Genomic DNA, 23680 nt, shown 5'->3' on the forward strand with positions numbered 1-23680 from the left:
GTGAAAAAAAGAACAAAGCTAAAGGCACCATGCCTCCTGATTACAAGCTATATTACAAAGCTAGAGTAATCAAAACAGTATGATAGTGGCATAAAAACAGACATATAGCTCAATGGAACAGAACAGGAAGCTCAAAAATAAACCCATGTATATATGGTCAAATAATTTTCAACAAAGGAGTCAAGAACTCATAATGGGAAAGGATTGTCTCCTCAATATATGGTGCTGGGATAGCCACATACAAAAGAGAGAAACTGGACCTTTACTTTATAGCATACAAAAATCAACTCAAAATGGATTAGAGACTTGAACATAAGACCTGAAACATAAAACTCCCTAGAAGAAAACATGGAGGGAAAGCTCTTTGAGATCAATCTTGGCAATGATTTTTTTGGATTTGACACCAAAAGCAAACACAACAGGAATAAACAAGTAGGGCTACATCAAACTACAAAGCTTCCACACAACAAAAGAAACCATCAACAAAATATAAAGCAACCTATGGAATGGGAGAAGATATCTGTAAACCATCTATCTTCAAGGGGTTAACACTCAAAATATATGAAAATTCATACAACTCAATAGCAAAACAAATGAAAACCCCCAAATAACCCAGCTAAAAATGGGCAGAGAACCTGAATCAACATTCTTCCAAAGAAGACACTCAATTGGCCAACAGGTATGTGAAAAGGCACTCAACATCACTAATCATTAGAGAAATGTAAATCAAAACAATGAAAATGGAACCCTCGTACACTGTTGGTAGAAATGTAAACTGGTACAGCTAGTATGAAGATTACTCAGGAAATTTTTAAAAATAGAACTACCATATGATCCAGAAATCCCACTCCTGGGTTTTTATCTGAAGGAGCAAAATCACTATCTCAAAGAGATACCTGTATTTCCTTCTTCACTGCAGCACTACTACAATAGCCAAACTTCAGGTCCACATTTCCAACTTTTATTGGACATTTTCTCCTTTGGCCTTTCCAGCATCTTTTAAATTGAACCTACCCAAAAACAACTTTGTAAATGTCTTCTGTAGTCTCTGTTTCCTAAATTAGGAATTGTGTCTCAAAAGTCACCATTATTTTCATTGTAACCTAGGATCATAGCAACTTCTTCCTTCTTTGACCCCTAGAGGTTTGAGGGCACAAGCCAGGTCTAAACAGGTTCATTCACTTATTCTAATCCCTCTGCTTTGGTGAGAGCTTCCCATGGGAGCCTGTCCATGAGTGATAATGCCTCTTTGTGAAGTGGGTGGCCCAAGACTTGGCCTCTATTCGGACATGAATAATTGGATGCGGTGCATTCCTGCATTTTCTCTTCCCATTAATTCTTGAATGAACAATGTGTATCTTGATGATCCTCTAAATTCTATTGACAACAATGAAAAAATCACAATAGGGATAAGATTCAGAGGGAAAAACCAACTACATCCAAGAGAGGTCCGCCATTGTTTCTGAGCATATGCACCCCACCCCCAAGGAATTCTAAGTCTTCCCTATTCTGTCCCTACTGCCATAAACACACCATGAAAAAAGTCCCTCCCCAGGTTTTACCTGCCCGCCAATTTTATTCTCTTAGTCCTGGGTTCATCTTGCCTCATGTTAGGAAGAATGTGAATCTACAAAATGAAGGACACTGTGTCCTCATACATGTAGATTAATTACTCTTTCAATCAATACTTCACTCCTGATGATTAAGTAGTTCTCTTTCACTTTGCAACTCAGCCCTGGTTCAGCTCATTTAACTATTTCTTCCTTAAAGGAGCCAGACTCCCCCTCCTTCCACACATATCATAAAAGCACCTTTAAAATAAGGTGCCTGGTCATTTCTTTCTGTCCTCAATGCATAATGAATTCCTTTCATTTCTATTGGAGAAGGGAATGGCAACCCACTCCAGTATTCCTGTCTGGAGAATCCCATGGACAGAGGAGCCTGGTGGGCTACAGTCCATGGTGTTGAAAAGAGTCGGACACGACTGAGTGACTAACACTTTCATCTCCTATGACCCTCCCACTCCATCCAGGCTCATATTCCTATTTTCTAGATTTTTTTCAATGGCTTTATTATAGTCTCCCTGCCACCAGCTTCTATGCACTCCCAAACCACCCTGAAAAAGTTCATCAGGTTAGTGGTCTGCTTTCCCATCCCCAGACTCTAGTGGCTTCTTATTGTCTTCAGCACAAAGCCTAAAATACCAGGCCTAATATTTAAGACACTTCAGAAGACATCCCTGGAGGATACATGCTCCATACAGACATCCTTCATTAGAGTCCAATTTCCTCGCTTCTCTCAAACCTCTTCTTCACCTGGTCTTCCTATTCCTTAATGTCAAAAATAAATTCTTGGCCCTCAGTCCCAAGACTTCATCATGGAACCTAAAGAAATAGAAACTTCTTAGTACATAATCAGATACTGCCTTATATTATTAAGTTAATCAACATGAGACTTATTATTACATGATGAAATTGAGTCCTACAAGCTTCAGTGTAAATCAGTCATTATCTCATGTTGTTAAATAAGAGACAAAACTGGTGGCTATGGGGAATATTCAGCTTCAGACCAGCTTTACATGACCATAGAGTGTTTTGTTGTTTCAGATTTGAATCTGAAGAATTTGGATATTTTGTGGGAGATCAGGGAGGATAGAGTTACACTCTCCATTTCTCCCCAGACCCCACCACTCAACATTATTTCAAACCCCACTGCCTTGACAGGATTTGATCTGTGAGGATTTAACCTCACAAATCCTGCCTGGTTATGAAGATGTCTGAGTTTGCAATACCTTTTGATAGTCACATGTGAAACATCTCATTGCCCTGTTAGGTCCAGAGACTCCAGGAGGGCAGGGTTGCATCTTATACTCCTTAGCATAACTCGTCCCATACCCCACAGGGCACAGAATATTACTAAATACAAACAGTGATTGCATGCAAGGCTACAAAAGTCAGTTAATTGTCAGAGCTAGGTGGGACCACATGAGTCAATGAACAAAGGATGTCATCACTGGCCATGTTGAACTCCCCTCCTGCAAGGACAAATGAGCTTTCATGACGAGGAGTTCTCCCATGAATCCAGCACTGCCAACAATGACACCTATTATACAAGTCTGTTCCTGGAAGTCATCCCACTAAAATAGCTGCGATATTTACTCCAGTCCAAGCTACCAATCTCAGTAAGTGTCAGTTCCTGGAGGAAAAGAAACAGGGATATTTGTTTATTTTGGGGTGGGATGGGGGGGGTAAAAATGCTATTTACAAACATAATATTCCAATGACAGGAAATGAGAGCAGAAAGCATCTCTTGCTGGCCTAAACAAGAAGTGGTTAACCTCATTCCAACTTCTGTTGAGAGACCTTAGTTGCCCTCTCACTCTATTGAAGGACTCTTGAGTTCATTTTTGTCAAACCCTTTCAGTTCAGTTCAGTTCAGTTGCTCAGTCATGTCTGACTCTTTGTGACCCCATGAATCGCAGCACGCCAGGCCTCCCTGTCCATCACCAACTCCCAGAGTTTACTCAAACTCATACCCATCGAGTCGGTAATGCCATCCAACCATCTCATCCTCTGTCGTCCCCTTCTCCTCCTGCACCCAATCCCTCCCAGCATCAGGGTCTTTTCCAATGAGTCAACTTTTCGCATGACATGGCCAAAGTATTGGAGTTTCAGCTTCAGCATCAGTCCTTCCAATGAATACCCAGGACTGATTTCCTTTAGGATGGACTGGTTGGATCTCCTTGCAGTCCAAGTGACCCTCAAGAGTCTTCAAACCCTTTAGGCTGAATTATTCAGCATGTACCAGCCTCAGAGACAAACAGGCGACAACCAAGAGGTGGCAGAACGTAGCAGAAAGATCATGAGGTTTGGAGACAAGACAGACCAGGGTTTGGAAACTGGCTTTGACACTCTGCTTTTCTAAGAATCAGTGTCCTCAGCAAAAAAAAAAAAAAAAAAAAGTGGGGTATGGGGGTGGGGAGGAGGGAATACTTTCCACAATAATTACATGAGATGAGAATAATAACAGCTAACACTTACTGCATGCTTATTTTGTGCCAGGTACTGATTTGAAGTGTTTTAAGTGTGTTTACTCGTCTACTTATGACAACATTATGAAACAGATGCTAATATTGCCTGCATTTCACACAGCTGGACACTGAGGCACACAAAAGGCTAGGTTATTTGCCCAAGTCACTCAGCCAGTAAATGGGCAAATCCAGGATTCAAATCCAAGTGCTCTCATTCCAGGACCTTAAATTTTAACACCTACTAAATGCCCTTGGGAGGCACTTGACATAGCACCTGGCAAACTGAGGCACTAAATACAGGAATAAAAGAGAGAGGGAGCAGGAAGAAGGAAAAAATCTTTATTCCATTTCTCTCCTGGGATTCCAGGTCTCCCAAAGTTAGCTGGTAAGGTCTTTAAAAGACTATAGCTCCCCCAAACCCCTCAAGTTGCTGTTGCTCTGGCCTCCTCTGTGGAAGAACCTAGAATAAATCACCCCACCTCACCCAGGCTAAGCAAGACATGCAGCGACATACCTTGACTGATTCAAAAGTATCTCCAACCAATCACAAACCAAAGGCCCAAGACCCATCATATGTTTCAGCTCTCTTACCTTATGAGGAACTCTGCCTTGCCAGAGGTCTCCTGCCTTCCTCTTCATTTGACAACCCTAATCCTGGTGTTGGAGCAGCCTGGTAGCCTCCAAATGTACATACCACCTCTAGGCAGGCACGGTGGCCCTCAGGGCTGCCCCCTCAGAGCTCCTGGAATTGAGAGAAGCCTTCCACACACACAAAGCAAACCCCACCAGAGAATATGATGTATTCCTTCTGCCCAGAGGATCTTGGAGAGGCAAAGCTGTGGTCACCACAAAGAGCAAATTAATGAGTCCCAGCAGGTGATCCTCACGGCAAATGATGAGGAGGGTTGAAACTACACGATGGGCTACAGGGTACTTTTAAAATAAATTAGGACAAAAGAAAGAGAAATATGTAAATGTATATCTATCAATATAAAAATTTACTTACAGGGATGCTGCAGGATCACTCTAAAGATACAGAATCCCAAAGGTGAGATTTCAGACTGCTGAAGAAACTCCAACAATCCAGCCATCCATGTGCACCAGAGAAAAGCTCCTGTCCTAGACTTGACCCTGCTTTTGCCAGATTTTCTGGTTTTGAGGGTGAAGCCAAGCATAGACTCTCTCCTCTGATGACCAAAGTAACTACTGCTGCCCCAAGACCCTGTGTGAGCCTGTGTGGAGGAAAAAGGGGAGCAGACCTGAGGAGCCTGAGGGCTGCAGCTCTGCTCATTGTCTCCAGAGTTCCCAGTCGTTGGGAAGGGGAAGGGAGTTCTCTCCAAGACCTACATGTCCCCCGGGAGTGCTGGAATGGGCCCCCCATTCAGGAAGGGACAGCAGCACCATCGGGTGGTATCAGAGGTTCACTAGTCACACAGGCACTGGTGGCCATGTCCTTTCCTCCTGCTGCTCTGAGGGATCAGAGGGCTTCCTCAAGGGAACTGAGAACAGCGTTTATTATTAGTAAGTGTGGCCAGGCATTCAGGGGTTAGGTGAACTTACATACATAATCCATTAGTCCTCCCCAGTTATACATTTAAAATCGACCGACTTCTTTTATGTTAGACATATCATGTACACTCTCCATTTAAAAAATTTATTTATAATTCAGGGTCTATAATTCTACTTATAACTTTGGGTTGGTCAGGCGACCATAGGGAGATGGCCTCATTGTACAGCAGCTTCTACTTGGAGGGCCCAGGCTCCACCAAGGAGATTTTCCCAGGAGCCTCTGTAAACCCAGACCCTGTGAAACATGCTTGTAAAATACGGCCCAGGCTCTGATAGATCTGCAACTGTGAAAGTCAAGAAAGGAATGATAAACTGAAGCAAGACACGTGGGAATTTTTATTACGTTTAGCGACACAAATCTTCCCAAAGTAATCTGAACACTAATGTATCACAAAATTATTCATATTATTATATATTTCAAAAGCAAAATCCTGCTGCAATCCTGGCCCTAATATAACTCCTCAAAACTGAAATAACTCCTTGAGAAACAAAAAGATAAAATAGGAATGACTTAAATGATGGAGTTAGATCACAGAGTGAGCAAAAGGCAGATTGATTTGTGAAAGGTAACAAAAAGACTCCAGATAAGAATGGGCATTTAAGATCTTACTCCTAAACTGAATTAAGGAGCTATGCTCAAACCATTAAAAAAAAAAACAAAAACAACACTGAACAAGTGTTACAGTGTGTACCTAAACAATAACTGCTATGGAATACCAATTCATTAGAACGGATTTCCTTCAGCTGCTTATGGCCTTCCCAAGTGGCCCTTTTCTGAGAACTGTACCATAGTCTTAATGTAATATAGTATTTTTTAAATTATTGACAACTAATTAGACCTCAACATAATAAATTGACAACTATAGTTTCAGACACACTGAGAACATACAAGCAGGTGTAATTTAAGCATATCTTCTCTTTTCCAAGGTTGAAATGTTTGTTGTTGCTTCCCAGGTGGCTCAGTGGGTAAAGAATACACCTGCAATACAGGAGATGCAGGAGGTACGGGTTCAATCCCTGGGTCAGGAAGATCCCATAGAGGAAGGCATAGCAACCCACTTCAGTATTCTTACCTAGAGAATCCCATGGACAGAGGAGCCTGGCAGGCTATAGTCCATAGGGTCGCAAAGGGTCAGACCTGACTTAAGCATGCATGCATGCATACTTTTACTAGGCTGAAATTCTGAGAAGCAGATAAATGAATTTAGTTTTATTTCTGCTTTTGGACTTTTTTCTCCTTTAATTTTAAATCTCATTTTCCTAATTTCCCTAATGAACAAATTCCTGTGGTCCTAATGAGAGAAGAAAACTTGGTTTTCACTGAATCTTGTAAAATTGAAAGGGTTTTGGGACATGGTAGAGGAAAACAGGTTACAGTAAGGTGGGAAGATAAAGGTTCCTGCTTTCAGGCCCTCTCTTCCCTGGGTCTGTAGACCCACAAAGATAAACTGCTACTTCAGTTCATCTCCATCCTCTTCTTGCTCCTCAAATTGGGTAAGCATTTCATAAAGGCACCCTTCTACCAATTTTAAATCTGGTTTTTGCAGTCATTTCTGCCAAAGCAGAAATGTAATTTAGTGTAGCTCTTTCAAAGAAATATTTGAAAGAGGTTATTTTCCTCATAAATTTATTAAGAATTGCTAGAATAAAAGGAGGGATAGGTGACAGAAAAGTGAAAGTGAAGTCACTCAGTCATGTCCAACTCCTTGTGACCCCATGGACTGGAGACTATCAGGCTCCTCTGTCCATGGAATTTTCCAGGCAAGAGTACTGGAGTGGATTGCCATTTCTGTCTCCAGGAGACCTTCCCAACCCAAGGATTGAAACCGGGTCTCCTGCATTGCAGGCAAGACTTTTTACCGTCTGAGCCACCAGGGAAGCCAGGTGACAGAAGGAGTAGTTTACAAACTAAAGAAAGTAGCCTTCTCTTATAAATGTATCCTAGAAACTAAACCTTTAAAGCAAGACCTGAATTCTCCAAAAACAATGCTCCCTCTTCCTAGGTTTTCAGTGGATCTCATGTTAATAAATAAATGAAGCCTAATGCTAAAAAGCAAACAACCACACACACATACACAGAGAACAGATTTACCAAAAATGGAAAATCAGAATGATAGTCTTTTTTTCTGGAGGATATATCAGATTATTCCTCTGAACAGCAGCTTCCTCGAGCTCATGAAAAATGTAAGGGGAAAGGGAAGGAACGGGGAAAGGACAGGATGGGAAGTCAAGAGAAGGGAAATACAGGTCGGGGAGAGCTGAGGGCAAGAGGGGAGGAGGGAAAAAGGAGGAAGGAAGGGAAAAAAAGAACATTTCAAGAACATATCCACTGCCAAAAATAAGGAACATCTAAAAAGGCATCTTGACATTTTCATCAGAATTTTAAGAAGTGCTTTCCAAATGGAGAAGAACCTGCCACCCAACTATTGCTACTTTCTATCTGAGGCTCAAAACAAACATACAAACTGAAACACAAATAGTCCAGCTTGACAAGAAAACATGAGCCCCAAACACTTTAATCAGTGACTCTTACCTGGTTACAAGAGACTGGGTACAGGTTTGATTTAAAGGGGGTCAGACACTGGTGATTTGATACACAGAACAAAAACGGTTGTTCAGCTGACTCAATGAGTGAGCTCTTCATGATACTCCTGCAGCTTTCATTCAGTCTCCCCTGTGAAATGCGAAGACACTTGACACACTCCATGTGGCACTAAGAAGAAGGCAATCAACCAACACAACCAAGGAGAAGAAAATGACTTCACTCAATCCCAACCTTGGGGTGCAGCACCTTCTCCCACACTCCCAGAACCAGGTGACATTAGGTTAGCAAGACAAATACCTGTGTGACCTTGGGCAAGTTACCTGGGCTTTTTTTAGAATATCAGGATGATGACAAGCAGACAGAGTATTTACTTCTTAGTGTTATTCTGAATAATATAGTCCTTAGTAGTGGAGTGAAGTCGCTCAGTCGTGTCCGACTCTTTGTGACCCCATGGACTGTAGCCTACCAGGCTACTCCATCCATGGGATTTTCCAGGCAACAGTACTGGAATGGGCTGCCATTTCCTTCTCCAAGTATAGTACTTGCCATATAGTAAATTTGTAGAAACTGCTAGATGTTACTGAGCTGAACTGTTAAATATGCCCATATTAATTCTATTCCATGGAACAATTATTTTTTAGCATGGAGGGGGCCAGTATAAAATCTGAGGGTATTCCGAATCCCCCCATCCTCAAAGCACTTGCCGCCTACTGTGGAGATTCTTAGTCCTAAAATGTGTATTAAAATCCCCTGAAGAATCTTTATAAAAAAAAAACTGATGCTGGGCACCACCCACAGAGATTCCAGCTAAGTTGGTCTGGAGTGGGGCCTGAAGGTCAGCATTTTCCAAAGCCCCCAGGTGACTCTATTGTTCACTAAGGACTGCCAACCCAGGAATCTGCCATGTGATTTGTGTGCAAGGCCACTGCCTGTATGGTATGTTAGACTCTGACAGGTCCAGGAGCCCCTGGAATGAAGGGAAGTGTGTCGTTTTCTGTTGTGTCAATCCCCACAAGCCATCAAATGAAAATCCCGTTGAAGTTGGTGACCAAATCAGAGAGGGAGGGCCCCCAAGGTTGGAGCCTGGGCATCTGTAGGCTGGTTTGCTTTGTTGCTTTGATTGTAACAGAAGCGAAAGGACCCCTGTGGGAGGAAGTAAAATGGGTCCTGCCTGCCAACAGAGAGGGTGAGGTTAGAAGCCATTCCAGCCATACCATTTGGAGCTGGAGGCCTAACGAGCTATGACAGAATCAGAAAGCAGCATTTTAATTCACTGTTGTCCCTTCCCCATCCCCCTTTCTTGGTTTATTTCCTTTTTGCTCTGTAATTTTAGAGAGCTCTTTGTGCTGCAATTCTTATCTGTGTCTGAGGACTCCAGGGCCTGAGTTCCTTGCCCTCCCTTGAGGTGGATCATTGTAAGTGGACTGGCTCCTGCTGCAGGCCGGCCACAGTGGTGGCAGCTGGGATCATGGGACAGCTCACAGGGATGGGACACTCGGTAGGCAGAGTTGGTACCGTTGCTCAGTCTCCCCTCCAGCCCTCTACCTCCTTCTTGGGAGAGTTTTCATAAGGAAAGCAAACCAATAAACCACAATACAAGGCTGAATGAAACCTATTTCCTAAGACAGAATTTACTAATTTTTTTCTTACCTTCTCTCTATCCCCTCACATCAGGGTCCACATACTAGCTAGTTCAGGGCTTTAGGTAACTTGATGTTAGCATGACGAAATTCAACACAATTTGACATTTGGTAATTACGTGGGCCATGTTTCCTAAGTGGCAATTATGTGGGTTGTCTTCTGTATAAATGCCTAGATGACTATTTTAGAAATGGGAGATTAAGTGGACCAGAAGCCGTCTTTTAATCTACCAAGCAGAACGTTCTAAGGCAGAAGCCTACAAAAATGGGAAATTACCAAGCTGTCCTCACATTCCTCTGTGCCAAAAGCGAGGAGTCCTGGCCAGCTCTAGGCAAGGCAACATGTGCCTTCAAACATGAATGACCATAAATCAGAATTTTGGAGCCTGATGACAGTGAAAACCTAGCATGTCATCCCACACATCTTTATTTTTCAAAAAGATCTGTAATTATCTTGATGCTGCTAGACTGAAGGACTACATGATACAACACCATAGGACCCTCTGGGGGATGCTCAAGGGCAATGTCCACCAACTCTGCTTGGGTTCCTCTTTCTCCCCAGGTTTCTCCTATCACAAGCTCCAGGTCTGGAGGACAATGAAATTTAATGGGTAAAAGCATGGTCACTGGAGCCACATCACTTGGGTTCAGATCACAGCTAAGGCCATTCACTAGCCATGCTACCTTGAGCAAGGCATTTAACATCTCCTTGCCTCAGTTTCTCTTCCGTAAAATGGTACTGGTGATAGTACCTACTTCTTAAGAGCTCTTGTGATCATTAAATAGCAACTCACTCAATACAACTGAAGCATTTAGGTCAGTTCCTGGCACTTGGAAAGCCCTTAATAAGGAAAAAATATTCTTATGCTGGGCCTGGGTAGGAAGCAAAAGAAGAAAAAAAGTGAAAAATGATGACAGCCCACAAAAATGACCAACTTCTTACCACACAAGTGAATTTGAGAATTGCTTCATCACTTGAATTTCAACAGTCACTCACAGAAAATATTTACTGAGCACCAACCACAGCGGAAGGTCATCTAATGCAAGGGTGGTGACAGCAAGGTAGGGGAAGGCAGGCTCCTGCTCAGGGCTCACACCTGGCAGGTGTGGTTGAGTTCACCCAAGTTAAATGGGACCCCACTGTAACTCTGGCTATAAAATAGTGGGTCAGAAAACAGAGTCCCTGGCCCAAGGAAGGTGTCATTCAAGTAGAAGGGGCAGACTTTTAAGCAATCGGCCCACATAAAAATAGAATAACAATGAAAGAAAACTGCAGGAGGCTACAAAGGTGTACCCCTCAGAGGAGGAGGGGCTGCCATGGAAAGCCATGAGACCTGAAAGGCAAACAGAAGTGACCCAAACAAAGTCAGGAAGAAGTAGTCTAGACAGAGAGCATGTGCAAAGGGCCCATAGCAGAAAAGAGCTCGTGTCTGAGAAGCTGGAAGAGGGACCGTTAGGTAAGGAGTGGGGAGGGAGAACACAAGAGGAGGTAAGGCTGCTGGTAGACCCACACATGTGCTGTCATCACTACACTGTGTGAAGGGAGAATGTAGTTCTTGTCTCCTCCTAGACTCTTGTCCACCATATTTTCTAGGTGCTTTGTACTGAAAGCAGGAAGCTGAAATTGTTTTAGCAAATCAAGAAGAAGCACTTAAGCTGCTTACTTACATAGGACAGCAGCTTAAAAATATTTCTGTTCATGTGCACGGTATTTCTTCAGAGGGTAGCCTGGTCTGTCGAGGATATTCTTTACTTCAGAGATGGATTCTTCCTATAACACAAACAAAGCCAGCAACTGCATTACTCATAATGTAATATAGGTCAATGATATTGCATGTATAGTTTTGCATTTAGGAGATCTATGAATCCCACGTATGCCATATATGTTGTGTTCATAATATATGTATGTATGTAGATACTATTTTTTCTCCCTCTCTCCCTTTCTTTTTCTTCCCTCTTCCTTCTTCCCTCCCACTTTCCCTCCCTCCTCCCTTTCTTTCTTCCTCTTTACATTTTATTTTTATTTATTTATTTATTTTTATTAGTTGGAGGCTAATCACTTCACATTTCAGTGGGTTTTGTCATACATTGATATGAATCAGCCATAGAGTTACACGTATTCCCCATCCCGATCCCCGCTCCCACCTCCCTCTCCAACCGATTCCTCTCCTCTTTACATTTTAAAGGGATTCCCCCCTTGAAAGGATTTGGAATTAAGAAAGGAAAACAAATGACTACAGACAGGCAATAAAACAATTCACCACCCAGGTAATTAGGGTAATCAATATTCACTTGTAAGTATGATCTTATAAATCTAGGATATATATCCTATATATATATATATATATATATATATATATATATATATATATATATATATATATAACCCCAGAAAAGTCCAGTAGTCAAAAATACCTGATTAACTTTGAGGAAAACTTTCTTCCATGTTGTGGGCTCCCACAGACCACACATGTCCCCGGACTCTTCCCTGCACTGGGATTCCCGCCCGGAGTGGGAGTGAATGTGCTTCAGGCGGACACTGTCTTCTCTAAGTCCTCTCACAGGACCAGGCTCCCTCTCACTTCAGGACCCCTGCCTGATGCACCCTGTGCTCTGAAGTATTAACAGCTGCTCCTCATCGCTCAGAGTGCAGCTCCACTGTCTCTTCCTCAGGAAAGCCTGCCCTGAGTGCCAACCAAGTCAAGCACTCCCTTTCAGGGAGTGAAATACCCTCAGGATACCATGTACCTCCTTGGTCAGCATCACAATTTTACACTTGCTTCTGCGGTTACCTGATTAATGTCTATCTCCCCTGCTAGACTGTGAGACCCAGTTCCCATGCTATTTTGTCAGCAAAGATGTAATTTCATCAGAAGTCCTGACCTTGTTTAGGTGTTGCTGAGCTCTGTGGGACATCAGAAGACCGCAGACCCTTTCATGGATCCTCTTCCATGTGGCCTGGGACCCGGGGTGGGGTCTGCTCAACAGAGTACACAGGGTGGAGTTATCATGTAGCTGATAAAAGGATACTTAGACTGCATAATAGGAAGGCTCGATACTTATAACTTAGAAGTGAGAAAAAAGCAGCAATACATAAAATAGTATGCACAGTGTAGTTTCAATGTCTTTATTAAACCTACACGTAAGAAAAGCACTGGGAATAAAAACTGCCAAGATGTTAAAAATGGTCTGTGTCTGGGTGCGCTTTCCTTTTCTTCTCTGTGCTTTACTATTTTAGATATTTCTCCAAAGAACAAACCCTGATTTTATATTTTAAAAGTGTAATCCAAAAATTTTTAATACAAAATTTAATCCCTACTGTTTCCACCGTGAGGATCTTACTTCATGTTATTTCCTTTAGGCCCTTCAGACATAAACTTAACCACAGGTCCTAACAGTGTCTTCTGGTTCCTCAAACATGAAGCATTTTCTCCCTTTCACAGGCACTTTCCAGGACTTCTCCCTTGGGTAGAATGCTGCCACCCAAAACCCCCACCCCACTTGTTTTGAGTCCTTACCACCCATCAGAACTCAGTTCAGTTATTGATTTCTCAGGAAAAGTCCCTTCCTGTAGAGGAGGTCAACTTCCCTATTTCATGCACTTAGAGCCAATCCATCCCTCATTCATAGCACTTTCCCCAGTGGATATTTTGTCATTATTTGGTTAATGTCTGTCTCTCCTCCTAGGCTGAAGTTGGGACTGAGACTCCTAGGCTAATAGCTCATCTCAGGGCTTTGTGGGTACTGAAGACCATATGGGAATTTACTATACTTTACTTGAATGATGAATTCATTCATTCATTTTTGGGAGGAGAATGAGTGCCAATTCTTAAACTGAGGCAGAATTTGCAATTTGATTATGAAAAAAGCACACTGAAAAGTTCGATATTGTCTTTAAGTGCCAAAAAATTTTTAGCAATTTGGATAAAATCATTCTCTGTAAATTAAAATATAATGAACACCGGAAATGACAGAGACATGTGGGAATCAATCCAGTTGTCACACCACCACACTTATGATTCCCTCTGTAGTTGCCCCTCCGCTCCGTCTGGGATCCATACCCAGGCCACCCATCCTGGCTCCATGTAACGAGCACAAACCCTCTGGTTTCCAGGAAGACAAGACCAAGAGAATGACTGATGTACACAAATCCATTACCAACCCAGGAAAACGACTCACAGCAAATGAAAGCATCACCTAAAGCACTGACCGTATTTAAAGGCAGAGCACATCACTCCTATACTCCTCTAAGAATTTTTAAGATGAAATATTTTGAAGAAATATTTTGAAGCTATAAATGAAGCTAGCATTTGAAAATAAGCACCAGCTGGACACTGTAAATGCTTTTCCACTGGTCCTGAGTAACCAGTGCCAGGATGATCCCTATACTTGTTACTGTGTGCATTCAGCACCCTATCTGAAGATCTCTGAGAATGATGAGTCAGTAGGCAAGGGCAGTGCTGTGCCTTGATTATAGCCTTCTCCTAGTGCAGTGGGAAGAGTGAGGATGGGGGTTGAAGGGATGTGACACTACCCAGTCACTGGAGCTAGGAAACAGGCTCCAGAGTGTTCCTCCACGTTTAGGACTACCATTTCCCCCGCAGCTAGTTAAAAGGGTCTTCCATTTCCTCCCTTAAAACCCTGGGCTGATTCTCACTCCAAAACTCACCTTCCAACTCACACCTGCAAACTTGGCCCTTGCTGATTTCAGTATTGTCAGCAGGAACTCAAAAGGTACTTCTCATGTGCTTCTATGGTCTGAGCAGGAGGAGGCTAGCCCCAGTGGCTCACACGAAAAGAACAGTGAAGGAGGCAGAGGCTAAGCACTGCGAGCGAAACCAAGACCATATGGTTGACTACCAGGAATTCCTCAGCATGTCTTACAGAACAGAAGATAAGTAAATTGCTTGTTAAAAATCCCTGTTTGCAAACTGCCTTTATTGATTAAGCTTGCTTTAGTTTTTCTTGTTGTTCTTTTTCCCTTCTTTAATTGCATACCCTCCAAGCTTCACATAGCCTAGGAACTATATCACAAGACTCCTTAACATCCCTACAGATAAAGCCTCTGACATTATGGGTCACTATAGTAATGGTGGACTTAAGTTATTCTCCAAGAATATGGAGTTGGATCTTGTTTGATTCAAGCTGGCTAAGACTGGTTGGGACCACTGATCTTAAAACTGTGTCCGAACAGACAACTGATGAATAATTCTTTTACATCAGAGGGCCAAAAACTCCACCCTCAGATCATGACAGGCACCTCCACTTTTGAACACACACCCCATAAAAAAGCATGTAACCTAGATATGCCTGGGTAAAGCACTGATTACTTCACCTTTTCTCCACCTCCAATGGCATTTCCTGGACCCCCAACCACCTTTCCTCATGCCTAAGACCTCATTGCTTCTTTATCCCATAAACATCTCCGCCCCATGCCTTTGGGGAAGTGGATCTGAGACTCATTCTTCCATCTCCTTACTTGACTGCCTTGTGAATAAATTCTTTCTCTGATACAAACCTCAGCACCTCAGCGTTGGGCTTGCCGTACATAGAGCAAACGAATCTGGAACAAAACCCAGTGTTCAGGGCTACCTCTGTGATCATATTAAGGTCAATAGGGAATGGATTCTTCCCCAAGAATACAAAGGGATATCCTTTACACAGAACAGTTGTCTTAAAAATATTATTTTCAGTGCCACCTCCCTGGAGGTTAAGGTAACAAACTACCCTGGTTGGCCCAGAACCAAGAGGTTTCCCAGAATGCAGGACTTTCAGGGCTAAAGCCAGGATGGTCTTAGGCAAACCAGATGACCTTTGTGTGACTATGCTATGCTTTTCCCTGATCAAGGCCTTATTTACAAATTCACAGTCTGATCAGATCCAAATTTATCAGTTTAGAGTGACTTTGGACACACAGAATTTGCTGACTCATTAGAGATAAGCGATTGAAACTCTCGTCTGCAGCCAGAGTCATCAATTCTACAGTTCAACTGTGCTAATTCCTGTGACTGACTTGCAAAAGCTGCCACTTGCCATTTCCTCCTCCAGGGCAACTTCCCAACCCAGGGATCGAACTAGAGTCTATTATGTCTCCTGCATTTGCATGCAGGTTCTTCACCACTAGCACTAGCTGGGAAGCCCCACTGCCTTCCAACTGAGCCCCAATTCCTCAGCTTGGTTTCCACAGCCCCCTTCTGACTATCAGCCATGGCACCCACTCACCCCCCAGGCTGCTCTAACTTCTAGAAGCTGATAGCACTCCTTGCCTTCTCTCCTTCCATTCCTCCCCTCCATTAACTATCATCATCCTGTCCCCTCCCCTCCAGGCCCCCATGAAAATGCCACCTCCTCCATGAAACATTCCAGAGTACCATCCTTCTCCATTATACTATGATAGCATTTTCTCAAAGTTCTGCCCTGTAGAAAGTTCTCTGTGTACATTTAAAAAAAAAAAATCCTCTGCTAGGTTGGAAGTTCTCAGAGATGAGAAGAAATGTCTTAAATGTTACCATTTCTATCTGAGGCCCAACAGGTTGACTATCAGTTCTGTTTTCCTTCTGAGGCATTATATTTTTCCTGTGTCAGCAAATATTTATTAAATGTCTACTAAGTACCATGAATTAGTAATTCATGTGTCTTTTTTTTTTTTTTTCTTTTTGGCCACATCACACAATGTGCAGGATCTTAAATTTCCCAACCAGGGGCTGGGATTGAACCCATGCCCTCAGCAGTAGAAGCTCAAAGTCTTAACCCCTGGACCACCAGGAAAGTCTCCAACTGTGTTATTTAGATGGAAATTATTCTCAAAACTAACAATGCAGAGTAAAGCAGACTGGCCTATCCTTCATTCAAATCAACTATCTTAAAAATATTATTTGGTGCTACTTCCTTGGAGCTGTGACCAACTGTCCTGGTTTGCCTGGGACCAAGAAGTTTCCCAGAATGCGGGACTGTCATGGTTAAAATCAGGACAGTCTGGGGAAAAACTGGATGGTTAATCACATTAGTAGGGAATGAAGATTGGAAAATAAAGATTCCTGCTCTCAATCTCTGGTCTGCCCTCCAGACACATGCAATCAAAGTTTGATGTGTGATGATGATATAAATAAGCCAACAAACCATGTCTAGAAAAATAGAAAGAAACTATACCCACATATTAATCATGCTTGTCTTTTGGTGGTAGGACTGATAGGTGATTTTTTTCACTCCTTTTCATTTTTCTATAATTTCCAAACTTTCTCTAGTGAGTTCTTTTATACTAGTGAAATCAAAACCTGGGGTTCTAATATTCAGTTCAGTTCAGTTCAGTCGTTCAGTCATGTCTGACTCTTTGCAACCCCATGAACCGCAGCACACCAGGCCTCCCTGTCCATCACCAACTCCTGGAGTTTACCCAAACTCATGTCCACTGAGTCAGTGATGCCATCTAACCATCTCATCCTCTGTCTTCCCCTTCTCCTCCTGCCTTCAATCTTTCCCAGCATCAGGGTCTTTTCAAATGAGTCAGCTCTTTGCATCAGGTGGCCAAAATATTGGAGTTTCGGCTTCAACATCAGTCCTTCCAATGAACACCCAGGACTGATCTCCTTTAGGATGGACTGGTTGGATCTCCTTACAGTCCAAGGGACTCTCAAGAGTCTTCTCCAACACCACAGTTCAAAAGCATCAATTCTTTGGTGTTCAGCTTTCCTTATAGTCCAACTCTCACATCCATACATGACTACTGGAAAAACCATAGCCTTGACTAAACGGATCTTTGTTGACAAAGTAATGTCTCTGCTTTTTAATAGGCTATCTAGGTTGGTCATAACTTTCCTTCTAAGGAGTAAGTGTCTTTTAATTTCATGGCTGCAATCACCATCTGCAGGGATTTTGGAGCCCCCCAAAAATAAAGTCAGCCACTGTTTCCCCATCCATTTGCCATGAAGTGATGGGACTGGGATCATGGGATGCTATGATCTTAGTTTTCTGAATGTTGAGCTTTAAGCCAACTTTTAGTGACAGATAATAATGGAGAAATAAATAGTATCTATGCTAACTGAGCTGCCTATCCCATTTTCAACAAACATTCTGAGATATGCTTTCCAGAGGTAACAGAAAAATCTCAATTCTTACTTCTGGGATTATTTTTCAAGGAATAATAATCTTTCATGTCAAGCTGCCCCAGCTGAATATTCCTAAGGAAGCAAACTGATAAAGTGACCTGACTTCACTCCTGCCGGACCACAAGTCACTCTTCTAGCAAAGAGATGGGTGCTGGCTGCTGACCTTTCTCGGAGAAGGGGCTGATCCAGAAGAGGGCTGGGAGATCTGGAGTGCTGAGAGGTGTCAAATGAAGTTTCCTGGTGAAAATCAGCATCCCCTTGGTTACTGTAACTGGGTGAGGGCTTTCCAAACTTACTTGAATCTAAAGATGATGGTGATTCATTCCTTAAAACAATCCGTTCATCTGGCTCTTTGATAACCTGAGTGACAATGTGCATTCATCTTTAGTTATAGCTTTTGCTTTTGTTTGCTTAATTTAGAGCTGGGGGTTGGGTGGGACAAGGAAGAGAACCGGGGGCAAGAAGACAGAATACCTGCCCCCAGGATCTCCTGCACATACAAGAGGAGTGGGAGCAGAGAAGACTAGAGACAAAATGCTCAGGAGTCAAGGGCAAGGAAAGATAACCAAATTCATTTGGTATATATTAACAAGCCAAAATAAACTCATGCTCTGAATTTTGATTTGTGAGGACTAGGGATTATTGCATTTGGGAAAGAAAAAAATTTTTAGACAAAATATTTAAATGCTATGGCAAAGGAAGCTCAGAGTATTCCATTTTCTTTACGCATATCCATTGTCATGTTGTAACATGGAAGCTTGCACCTTCACCTGAACAAGCCAATCAGACTTTAAGAATAAGTGATTGACCAACTCTCTATATTCAATTCGAGAGAAAGCAATGAAAATTACTACTGATAAAGTAGGTATTGAACCTACATACACTTTCACTGGTGATTCATCCTACAAATGAAAGTTTACATGAGGGGAAAAAACCAACTAAAGCAAAGCAACTCAAGTTAAACTACAGCAATTCCACAAGCAGCATGAGCTAGAAATGTATTTTCAACTGCTCATGAGAGAAAGTACAATAATTGACATTATATAGCTGGTAATAAATCATTTTACAAATACTACTTCTAAAATTACCTTCACATTAGCTGCAAGGCTGTCAAGAGAAGATGCTAGAAGAAAGAGAAACAGGTGTTTCAATGACTCATTATTACCAGTTACCCCTAAAGCTGCTATTACATTTATTGCACAGCAGTACAAAACATTACACAATGAATGAATTATTAGAGAACTTAAATGATCCCTTGTAAATCATACCGTCACTTTTAAGTCTCCCTGAAGTCACAGAAATTCTTTGAGATTTTTTTCTGTCCTCTTGAGGTAAACAATGTTATATTAATAGCAGCACGTATGGCTATAGGAAGGGTAAAAGTGAGTCTAAAGTGAAGCAACAAGTTCAGTAGTCCTTGGGCAGCTTGGAAAACATATTTGCCCAGGTGTCCACAGCCTAAAATAAAGCCACGTGGCTCAATATAAAATTCAAAGCCTCTGCCTCTCTGGCATTCCCTTTATATTAGGTTTACATAAAATCCTACTTACACAGAAACTCTGAGTATACTTGTCCAAGACAGACAAAAACGAATACATGAGAGCTTGAAAAAACAACACAGCAAAGGTGAAAATCATTACGATTACAGTAAGTAGATCTAATACTGGTAAGAACTACTAGAAGTAATAAATACACAGACAAAACCAAGACTAAATGAGATTTTTCCAGATTGAAAATAAAATGCCTTTGAAATGAATATTTGCAAGGCTATGCTAAGACCACCATGGCTTCCCCCAGCTGACTGGGGCTGAGGCAGTGACAAGGGACTGCTGATTCCCCTATGTCACTGGCGACAAGAAGGAAGATATAAAAAGGGATTCTTTTTAAGCATGTGAATTGTCATATTCTCTGGGCATTCACGTATGTGTGTGGCCATCTTGTCCCAAAAGCTCTCTTCTACCACACTCCCAGCTGAGCAGGGAATCAGCTAAGGCCCTTTTTGGCTATAGCCACAAACCTGCCCTTTTGCCTAGGAACCCCCTTGCTACTGATCCCAGGGGGCTTGCCCTTCTTCCCTTGCTTCTCAAAGTGTTGTCCATGGACCAGCAGCATCAGTATCACCTGGAAGCTTGTTAGAAAAGAAGGATTCCAGGTCCCACCTCAGCCCTATGGAATCAGAATCTGCAGTTTAACAAGACACCCAGGTGATTCAAATGCATATTGAAGTTTGAGAAGCACTGCTTTATTCTACCTTAAGCCCTGATGAATGAGCTGACAGGTGACCTAAGGAAAGGTCTGGCTTGGAAGCTACAGGGATTCCAAGGATCTGAGCCCAGAGGTCTGAACGTCTTCTCTAAATGTAGGTGTGCCAAAAACTTGATGTGTGACCTGTACACACTCTGTAACCTCTCTGGAACCTTAGTTCTCCACCTGCCAGGATTAAGAAGAGACAAAGGCCGAGACCAATGTGATACATGACCCCATTGTTATTTAGGTAGCATTAAGCCCAGCTGTCCTCCCCAGGAAAGGACACTTTCTGTTGCTTGATTTCATGGTAATGGGGAAGACAGTGCTGTTTTTATGGACTACATGGGTGGTTTTCAATCTAAATATCAGAGAAGATGAAGCATTTTCTGCCTCAAATTCTGTCACCTATCTTTGACTTGTTGCTATAGAACAGTCACCGTGATCCAAGAGAATACTGGCTTGAGTTATCACAAGAGACTGTGTAGCCCCTTAAAAGTAGACTCCTTTCCGGCTAAGATAGGAAACCTGTTTTCAGGGATGGTATAAGTCCAGGTCAGGAGAGTGGGCCATGACCATCCCTTTCTAGCCTAAGAATTAATTCAGGAATGGTTGAAATTCACTGCCATGACATTCAGTACTGACACAGGTTCATGTATTTCACTCATAAAGCAAAGTTCAGTTCAGTTAAAGTCCAGCTCAGTCACTCAGTAGTGTCCAACACTTTGCAACCCCAAGGTCTGCAGCACTCCAGGCTTCCCTGTCCATTACCAACACCAGGAGCTTGATCGAACTCATGTCCAACGAGTCAGTGATGCCATCCAACCATCTTATCCTCTGTTATCCTCTTCTCCTGCTTTCAATCCTTCTCATCATCAAGGTCTTTTCCAATGAGTCAGTTCTTCACATCAGGTGGCCAAAGGATTGGAGCTTCAGCAACAGTCCTTCCAATGAATATCCAGGTTTGATTGGTTTGATTTCCCTGCTGTCCAAGGGACTCTCAAGAGTCTTCTCCAACAACACAGTTCAAAAGCATCAATTTTTTGGTGCTCAGCTTTTCTTATGGTCCAATTCTCACATCCATATATGACTGCTGAAAAAACCATAGCTTTGACTAGACAACCTTTGTCAGCAAAGTATGTCTCTGCTTTCTAATATGCTGTTTAGGTTGACCATAGCTTTTCTTCCAAGGAACAAGTGTCTTTTAACTTCATGGCTGCAATCACCATCTGCAGTGATTTTGGAGACCAAGAAAAGAAAGTATGTCAGTGTTTCCATTGTTTCCCCATCTATTTGCCATCAAGTGATGGGACCGGATGGCATGATCTTAGTTTTCTGAATGTTGAGCTTTAAGCCAGCTTTTTCACTCTCCTCTTTCTCTTTCATCAACAGGCTCTTTAGTTACTCTTTGCTTTCTGCCATAAGGGTGGTGTCATCTGCATACCTGAGGTTATTGATATTTCTCCCGGCAATCTTGATTCCAGCTTGTGCTTCATCCAGCCCGGCATCTCGCATGATGTACTCTGCATATAAATTAACAAGCAGGGTGACAATATACAGCCTTGATGTACTCCTTTCCCAATTTGGAACCAGTCTGTTGTTTCATGTTCAGTTCTAACAGTTGCTTCTTGACGTGCATACAGATTTCTCAGGAGGCAGGTCAGGTGGTCTGGTATTCCCATCTCTTTCAGAATTTTCCACAGTTTGTTGTGATCCACATAGTCAAAGGCTTTGGCGTAGTCAATGAAGCAGAGGTAGATGTTTTTTCTGGAATTCTCTTGCCTTTTCTATGATCCAACAGATGCTGGCAATTTAATCACTGGTTCCTCTCCCTTTTATAAATCCAGCTTGAGTATCTGGAATTTCTTGGTTCACATACTGTTGAAGCCTGGCTTGGAGAATCTTGAGCATTACTTTGCTAGCATGTGAGATGAGTGCAATTGTGCAGTAGTTTAAACATTCTTTGGCATTGCCTTTCTTGGGACTAGAATGAAAGCTGACATTTTCCAGTTCTGTGGCCAGTGCTGAGTTTTCCAAATTTGCTAGCTATTGAGAGCAGCACTTTCTTTTTTTTTTTTAGTGCAGCACTTTCAAAGCATCATCTTTTAGGATCTGAAATAGCTCAACCGGAATTCCATCACCTCCACTAGCTTTGTTCATAGGCATGTTTCCTAAGACTCACTAGACTTTGCACTCTAGGATGTCTGGCTCTAGGTGAGTGATCACACCATTGTGGTTATCTGGGTCATTAAGATCTTTTATGCATAGTTCTTCTGTATATTTGCCACCTCTTCTTAATATCTTCTGCTTCTGTTAGGTCCATACTATTTCTGTCCTTTATTGTGTCCATCTTTGCATGAAATGCTCCCTTGGTATCTCTAATTTTATTGAAGAGATCTCTAGTCTTTCTCATTCTATTGTTTTCCTCTATTTCTTTGCATTGATCACTGAGGAAGGCTATCTTATCTCTCCTTGCTATTCTTTGGAACTCTGCATTCAGATGGGTATATCTTTCCTTTTCTCCTTTGCCTTTACCTTCTCTTCTTTTCATAGCTATTTGTAAGGCCTCCTCAGACAACCATTTTGTCTTTTTGCAATTCTTTTTGGGCATGGTTTTGATCGCCACCTCCTGTACAATGTTACGAACCTCCATCCATAGTGCTTCAGGCACTCTATCAGATCTAATCCCTTGAATCTATTTGTCACTTCCACTGTATAATTCTAAGGGATTTGATTTAGGTCATACTGAGTGGTCTAGTGGTTTTCCCTACTTTCTTCAATTTCAGTCTGAATATGGCAATAAGGAGTTCATGATCTGAGCCAAAGTCAGCTCCTGGTCTTGTTTTTGCTGACTGTATACAGCTTCTCCACCTTCAGCTGCAAAGAATATAATCAGTCTGATTTCTGTACTGACCATCTGGTGATGTCCATGTGTAGAGTCGTCTCTTGTGTTGTTGGAAGAGGGTGTTTGCTATGACCAGTATGTTCTCTTGTAGCTCTGTTGGCCTTTGCCTTGCTTCATTTTCTACTCCAAGACCAAACTTGCTTGTTAACTTGCCTGTTACAGGTATCACTTCCTGCTTTTGCATTCCAGTCCCCTATGATGAAAAGGATATCTGTCTTTGGTGTCAGTTCTAGAAGGTCTTGTAGGTTATCATAGAACCGTTCAACTCCAGCTTCTTTAGCATTAGTGGTTGCGGCATAGGCATGGATTACTGTGATATTGAATGGTTTGCCTTGGAAACAAACAGACCACCAACGGGATGTCTTAACCCAGCAATTCTTGATGTATGATCCAGGGCCTCCCCATTGGTCCCCAAAACCTTTTAGGAATTATTCTGCAAGGTCAAAACTGTTCTCCTAATAGTAAGACGTACTCTTTTTCATTCTCATTAGTAAGAGTCTTTTACTAAGACTAAGTAAGTAAGTAAGTAAAAGACTAAGTAAGTAAGTAAGTAAAAGACTAAGTAAGTAAGTAAAAGACTAAGTCTTTTACTAAGTAAAAGACTAAATCTTTTATTAAGAGACATCTCAGTAGTAAGATGTC

At 42.1% G+C, this 23680-nt stretch overlaps 1 protein-coding gene across 5 annotated transcripts in view; it reads right to left on the reverse strand.

Moving 5' to 3' along the window:
* Positions 1-7434: 7434 nt before the first annotated feature.
* Positions 7435-23680, reverse strand: part of SPATA6L (spermatogenesis associated 6 like) — a 72205-nt gene continuing 55959 nt past the window's right edge. For all 5 annotated transcript variants that reach the window (XM_043487144.1, XM_043487145.1, XM_043487143.1 and 2 more), the window contains 5 exons: positions 18978-19012; positions 18053-18249; positions 12668-12761; positions 11453-11555; positions 7435-8273 (listed from right to left, as the gene is read on the reverse strand). In XM_043487144.1, coding sequence (XP_043343079.1) covers positions 11466-11555; positions 12668-12761; positions 18053-18249; positions 18978-19012 — 416 coding nt within the window. In that variant the 3' untranslated portion in view covers positions 7435-8273; positions 11453-11465. The remainder of the gene's footprint in view (positions 8274-11452; positions 11556-12667; positions 12762-18052; positions 18250-18977; positions 19013-23680) is intronic.

Source organism: Cervus canadensis, chromosome 14 (assembly GCF_019320065.1).
Source record: "Cervus canadensis isolate Bull #8, Minnesota chromosome 14, ASM1932006v1, whole genome shotgun sequence".
NCBI classification, from domain to species: domain Eukaryota; kingdom Metazoa; phylum Chordata; class Mammalia; order Artiodactyla; family Cervidae; genus Cervus; species Cervus canadensis.